This window comes from Eimeria acervulina, genomic scaffold (genome assembly GCF_000499425.1).
Source record: "Eimeria acervulina Houghton genomic scaffold, Eah_scaff1309, whole genome shotgun sequence".
In the NCBI taxonomy this organism is placed as follows: domain Eukaryota; phylum Apicomplexa; class Conoidasida; order Eucoccidiorida; family Eimeriidae; genus Eimeria; species Eimeria acervulina.
Window position 1 is genome coordinate 1 of NW_013549288.1, and position 6,954 is coordinate 6,954.

A 6,954-nucleotide genomic window follows, 5' to 3' on the forward strand; every position below is an offset into this window, starting at 1 on the left:
ACAGATAAAAATAAAGAGACAAATAAATATAGACAGATAGAGACAGTCTGGGAGAGTAAGAGAGAGATAAGAGGAGACAGCAGGAGACAGATAAAGATAGATAGAGACAGCAACAAAGAGGTAGAGACAGTGAGAGGGAAGGAGACAGTCAGACAGAAGTAGAGACAGTAAGAAGGATAAAGACATTTAGAGAGAGCTAAACACAGATAAAAACAAGTAGAGACAGTTAGAGACAGTATGAAACAGATAGAGGGATAGAGTAAGACAGACAAAGAGACAGATGGAGACAGTATAGGACAGATTAAGAGACAGATAAAGACAGACAGAGACACAGAGAATGAAAGCCCTTTGGAGACACATTAAGGCAGGAAGAGAGAGAGAGAGAGACACAGTAAGAGACAGACTGCAAGAGACAGATCAGGCAGGAGACAGCCTAAAAGGAAGCAGAGACAGCACGTTAGAGACAGACAGAGACAGTAAATAAGTTACGTACCCCTTTGTCTTGATTCTGCTGCATGCAACCCCAGCGAGCCGTTGGGGTTTTGGGAAGCCACAGAACCGATTGCTGCAGCAACAGCAGCAGAGCAGCAGCTGCTGCGGGAGGTGCTGCAGCAGGTTGTAGAAATTGTTACGACGCTGCAGCAGCACATACCAACGCACTACGATCTCCAGGTCAGTTCTTCATCGGGCTGCATGCACTTGCAGGCATGCATGCATTCTTGCGTGCGCTTGTTGATTGCATGTATGCATGCACGCATCTCGCCTTTCGGGGGTGAGGAGGCATGCTGCAGCGTTCGGGGCTGCAGAGGCAGGACGGAAGAGCAAGCTGGTGTTGTGTTGCTGTTGCTGCTGCTGCTGCTGTTGCTGTTGCTGCTCCTGCTGTTGCTGCTGCTGTGTTTGCAGCTGCTGCTGGCAAGGGCGCTGCTGCTGTTAGGGGACCTGCAGCGTTGTTCGGAGCTGCTGACTTCGTTTGAGAGGAAGCAACAGGGAGAGAGTGCTGCTGCTGCATTGTTACTGCTGCTGCATGCGCGCTGCTGCTGCTTGGCACAGAAGCAGCAGCAAGGCCTTGAACTTTTGCTGCTGGCCTTTCAGCAGCAGCCCCAACTGCAGCAGATCCCCGTATGCGTTTTGCTGCAGGGTGAGTTGCGGGAAGACGCCACGCACGACCTGCTGCTGCTGCAGCTGCTGCTGCGGCTACTGCTGATGCTGCTGCTGCTGCTGCTGCTGCTACGTTGGCAGCAGCAGCTGACGGGGGCCTTATCGTAGCGCACGCAGAACACTTAGCCCCATTCCAATTAATGCACACTCTTCGCTTTTTCTGCTGCGTCATTTGTTGCTGCTGCTGCAGCGAAGTTGCAGCAGCAGCTCAACTGTGAAGAAGAAGCTCTTGCAACACTTGAGGCAGCAATGGCTGAAGGATGCTGCCTGGCCTGGCCTCAAAGCAGGAACGGGAGCAACAGCAGCAGCAGCAACAGCAGCAGCAGCAACAGCAACAACAACAGCAGCATCAACAGCAACAACAACAGCAGCAGCAACAGCAGCAGCAGCAACAACAGCAGTAGCAGCAACAGCAGTAGCAGCAGCAGCAACAGCAGCAACAACAACACCAGCGGCAGCAACAGCAGTAACAGCAACAGCAACAGCAACAGCAACAGCAGCAATAGCAGTAACAGCAGCAACAGCAGTAACAGCAGCAGCAACAGCAACAGTAGTAGTAAGGGCAGCAACAGCAGCAGCAGAAGCAGGAGGTGCAGCTGCGGCGAGAAAGCAGCAAGAAATCTCCGCGTGGGTCGCAGCCTGCAGGCTGTCTCCCCGCTGCCGCTGCAGTGTGCAGCAGCAGATCGGCTTGAGGCGCTGCTGTTGCTGCTGCAGCTGCTCAGGAAGCAGCAGCAAACAGAAAAAGCAAAAGAGCTGCTGCAAACTGCTGCTGAAGAATTTAAGTGCGGCGCATGCATCGCCACCAACGGCAGCAGCAGCAACAGCAGCACCAGCAGCAGCAGCAGCACAGGGGGCAATAGCTTCGAGGCCTGGGCCCAGGGCAAGATAATCCTTGCTGCTGCAGCGCATGCAGCAGAGACAGGGGAGCCTCATGCTGCGCTGCAGCTGCTGCAGCGCGTGCCTGTGGGGTCTCTTTGCAGTGCAGAAGCATTGCTGGCAGCAGCTGAGGTGTATAGGCAGCAGCTGAAGGATCCTGCTGCTGCTGTGCGCAGCTTGCGGCGTGCGCTGCAGCAGCAATACTGCAGCAGCAGCACTGCAGCAAGAGCAGGCCAGCTGCTGCTGCAGCTGCATCGACCCCGCGATGCTGTCATTGCTTTTAATAAGGCAGCAGCGCTGAGCCCTGAAGACCGCCTAATCATACATCAACTCGGTGAGAGACAAATAAAGGAGACAGTTAAAGGGAGACAGTTAAAAGGAGACAGTTAAAAGGAGACAGATGAAGGGAAACAAACAGATGAAGAGAAGAACACAGGTTTAGCAGCAACTCCACAGGTGTAGTTGTAGGAGTAGCAGCAGCAGCAGCAGCAGCAACAGCAGCAGCAACGGCTCTTTGCTAGCCTTCCTTGTCAGGTCCTCTCCCATGGCAGGTGCTGCAGCAGCAGCAGCAGCTGCTGCTGCTCTTGAGCTGTCGGGGCGCACGGATCTGCTGCAGCTAGAGAATACCTGCTGACGACCTGCTGTTTCCGCTTTGCTTCTGCTGCTGCTCTTGCTACTCCTGCTGCTGCTGTTCTTGCTGCTGCTGCTGCTGCTGCTGCACTTGCTGCTGTTGCTGCTGCTGTGTGCAGTTGAGAGCTTGAGCGCCACTCAGGAGTATGAAGAAGCCGTAAAGAAGGCTTCTAGCGAGCTGGCGAGGGAGCCGCAGGACTGGAAGCTGCTGCTGCTGCTGCTGCGGCTGCTGCAGAAGCTGGGGCGGTCCAGCGCAGCACTTGCTGCAGCAGCAAACCTTGACGCCCCAGGCTTCCTTGAAGGAGACACCAGCGAGCTGCTGATGAAACTGCGGCTTCTCCTCACCAAGGCCTCCTGTCTAGAGACAGCAGCAACGCAGCAGCAAACGCCCTCAGAAGGGGACAGTGCAGCGCGCTCACGAGAGTATATGGAAGGGTATTATGCTGCTGTTGCTGCTGCTGCTGCTGGTGAAGCTGCTGCTGCTGCTGATCATGAGGATGATTGTGTTAGTGCCACGGCTGATGAAAGTTATGCTGCTGCTGCTGCTTCTGTTCATGCTGCTGTAGTGATCGCTGTGCTGTGCTGAAGCAGCAGCACCGGCAGCTTCAGCAGCAACAACAGCAGCAGCAGCAGCACGAAATACGTTTCGTGACGATTATCTCTGCTGCAGCAGCTGCACATGCGGTGCTGCATTCAGGGCGTTGGTGCTGCTGCGGCGAGTGCAGCAGAAGCTGCTGTCGATGGTGTCAGACCCCAGCCGGACCCCACGCCCCTCCAGCAGCAGCAGCAGCAGCGGGAGCGAGAAGAAGCAGCTGCTGTGCGAGGCCTCCCTGCACCTGGCGCGGCTGCTGTGGCAGCTAAAGAAAGATGCTGCTGCAGCACTTGGGGTTTGTAACGAGGCTTTGAAATACAGCAGCGAAGACAGCGAGCTGCATGCGCTGCGCTGCCGGGTGTCTCTGCAGCTCGGATGCATGCAGGAAGCAGAAGACTCCCTTAAAAGGCTATCTGCACTTGATAAACACAACCCCACAAGTACGTGGTGCTGCAGCAACAGCAGCAGCAGCAGTAGCAGCAGCAGCACTAGCAGCGGCAGCAGCAGGAGCGGCAGCAGCAAAAACACAACAACACAACTTTCTAGCAGCGCAACTACAGCAGCAAGCCGCACCAACCAGCAGCACCAGCAGCAGCAGCAGCAATACAACTAAAGCCGCAGCCAACGCTCGCTCAGTTATTGCTGCAAGTGGCACGCTGCCGCAGCTTGCTGCTGCAGATGCTACTGCTGCCGGCTGATGCTGCTGGTTGGTGCTGGTTTCTGCTGTTGCTGCTGCTGCTGCTAGCTGCTGCTTCAGGATGCTGCTGCTGTTTGCTGCTGCCGGTTGTTGGTGGCGGCTGCTGCAGGGGGTGGGGCTTGCTGCTGCTGAGGGGATATTGCACTAGCATGCGCTGCTGCTGCTGCTGCAGTTGGAGAGCTGCAGATACACTTGGTGGCTGCTGCGCTGCAGCGGGGGCCGCAGTCTGTTCAAGAGCTGCTGCCGCATGCGCTGCAGCTGGCGAGACACCCGAAGCTGTCTTTTGCTGCCCTGGAAGCTGCGCTGCTGCTGCTGCGGCAGCGAGGGCTCTTAGAGGGCTGCGAGGAGGTCTGCTGCCAGCTGCAGCAGCAGCAGCAGCAACTGCAGCAGCAGCAGCAACAGCAGCAAACTGATAGCGCCAGGCTCAGGACACTTGCCTACTGCGAAGCTCTCATCCATAAGTACGCGTTTGAAGGAAACCCTAAACCCTAAACCCTAAACCCTGCTAAGCTAAGCACTATATCCTAAACCCTAAACCCTAATACTACAAATTTTAAGCCCTACATCCCTCAGCCCTAAACCCTAAAGCTCTAAACCCTAAACCCTAACGGCCTAAACCCACGATCCTAAAACCCTAAACCGTGCGTCTCCTCGTTGAGCGCAGATGTGCCAGAGCAGCAGCTGCTGTATCTGCTGCTCTGCTGCAGGTGGTGCTGCAGGCCCGAGAAGGCACTGCAGCTGTTTGCTGCAGCGCAGCAGCAACATACGCTGCAGCAGCTGTCTCTGCAGCAGCAGCTAGAGCTGCTGTTGCGTCCCTTTGGTGCTGCTGAAGCAGATGTACTGCAACAGAGCTCAACCCGCAAACGCCTGGCTAGCTTCCTATCTAGCGCTGCAGCAGCAGCAGGACTCGAAGCAGCAGCAGCAGCAGCTGCTGCCGCTGCACCGCAGCTGCTGCCGCAGCCCTGGGAGCAACTGGGGGCCGAGCAGCTGCAGCAGATGCTGCAGCTGCCTGCTGCGCAATCCTCTACCTCAGCAGAAGACGCAGCACCCCACAGCAGCAGCAGCAGCAACACCAGCAGCAGCAGCAGCAGCAATAGCAGCAGCAATAGCAACAGCAGTAGCAATAGCAGCAGCAGTGACAGCAATAACGTTGTGCTGCATGCAGCAGCAGCTCTGCTTTCTAAATGGGAGAGGACCCAACCGAAAGGTCAAGAGACACCTGAAGGGGTTTTGCTTCAGGTGTACAGACAGGAGATAGCGGTGCTGTCTCTCAGACGAGGTGATGCAGAGGCTGCGCTGCAGAAGATGAAGCAGCTCCTGCAGCGGCTGCAGCAGCAGCAGCAGCAGCAGCTACTGCTGCTGCAGCAGCTGCTGCTGCCTTATCTGCATGCGCTCTTCGTTGCTGCAGAAGCTTATGTAGTCCTGGGGCAGCCAGCAAAGGCTCGTGCTGCGCTGCAGCAGGCAGCAGCAGCAGCAGCAGCGGAGGCCGAGCAGGCAGCAGCAACAGCGGCAGCAGCAGCAGCAGCAGCAGCAGCACCTTGCGCAGCAACAGATCCCGTTCAACTTGCTGAAGCAACAGCAAGAATCCACCTGCTGCTGTCCGAGCTGCTTCTGGCTGACCGTCAGCCCGAAGCAGCAGCAGCAGCAGCAGCAGCAGCAGCAGCAGCAGTGGGCCCCAACCCCAAAACCTCTGAACTCCTCGCAAAGATAGCAGAAAAACAAAAACAATTTGATCAGGCTGCCGGCCATTATGCAGATGTCGGTTTAAAAAAACACTTTCTAGGGTTTAGGGTTTAGGGTTTAGGGTCTCCTCCTGCTGCTGCTGCCTCCCCTCAGCTACAGACACACAGGGTATAGACTACTGCAGCAGCAAGAGGAGCTCTTGGAGCAGCAGCAGCAACAGCAGCTACAGGAGCAGCAGGGCTGCTGCAGTTTTTTGTTTGTGCGTGTTGCAGGCCCTGGCGCAGCACCCCAGACAACTGCAGCTGCTGCTGCGGCAGGCGTTGTTGCTGCTGCAGCAGCAGCAGCTGATACCTGCCCTTGCGGCTTGCCAGAAGGTAATTCAGCAGTCTCCTTCGGTGCAGAAGCAGCTGAAGCAGCTGCTTGACTCCATAAGAGCAAGGCTGAGACCTTGAGCTCTAGGGTTTAGGGTTTAGGGTTTACGGCTTGGCACGCCTACTGTCGCTGAGGGGTGCTCCTCAGGCGCCGCCTGATTCAGAGACAGTTGCTGCAGCTGCTGCTGCAGCTGTACCTGCTGCTACAGGTGCTGCTGCAGCTGCAACAGCAGCTGCTGCAGGTGCCTCTTTTTTAGAGGGTTATTTGGGGTCGGGTGTTGAGTACAGCAGAGACAGAAGACAGAGACAGCAGAAATGGTTTAGGGGCTGCGCTGACTGTACAGTGCCTTTGCATCGCCGAAGAGGGTTTAGGGTTTAGGGTTTATCCGAGGGTTTAGAGTTCATTGTAGGGTTTTTGGCGTGTTCGAGGGTTTAGGGTTTATCCGAGGGCTGAGGGCATATTCAAGGGTTTAGGGTTTTAGCGAAGGGTTTAGGCTTGGGGGTTTATTCGAGCGTGTGAGGCTCATTCTGGGGTTTAGGGTTTAGGGTTTATTCAATGATTTAGGGTTTAGGGTTTTAAGGTGAAGGTTTGGGGTGTATGTGCGAGGGTTTAGAAGATTCTGCAGGGCTTCACAAGGCATTCAGTTAAGGGCTATGGCTTAGGGTTTAGGGTTTGCAGCCTTGCATGCGGAGCTGTTGTCACTAAGAAGGTAAACGGATTCTAGGAGGTTTAGGGTTTAGGGTTTAGGGTTTACGGATCAGGGTTTAGGGTTTAGGTGTGTGAAGCGTAGCATGAGTAGCAGCTTCAGGTACCTCTAGACCAATAAGAAATATATGCAGTTCCTGCTGCTGCGAGCCCCTCCTACTGCTACTGCTGCTGTTGCTCTTGCTGCTGCTGCTGTTGCTACTGCTGCTGTTGCTACTGCTGCTGCTGCTGCTGCTGCTGC

The 6,954-nt window shown here is 55.6% G+C and overlaps 1 protein-coding gene across 1 annotated transcript; it reads left to right on the top strand.

The window, feature by feature from the left end:
- Positions 1-527: 527 nt before the first annotated feature.
- EAH_00058320 (hypothetical protein, conserved) lies at positions 528-6,088 on the top strand (the record flags this gene model as incomplete). Its single annotated transcript, XM_013393662.1, has 8 exons — positions 528-672; positions 1,051-1,138; positions 1,349-2,368; positions 2,784-3,087; positions 3,362-3,696; positions 4,126-4,414; positions 4,673-5,711; positions 5,909-6,088. Coding segments are annotated over 8 exons (3,400 nt in total), but the record flags the coding sequence as incomplete, so codon positions are not given.
- Between the last annotated feature and the right edge of the window lie 866 nt (positions 6,089-6,954).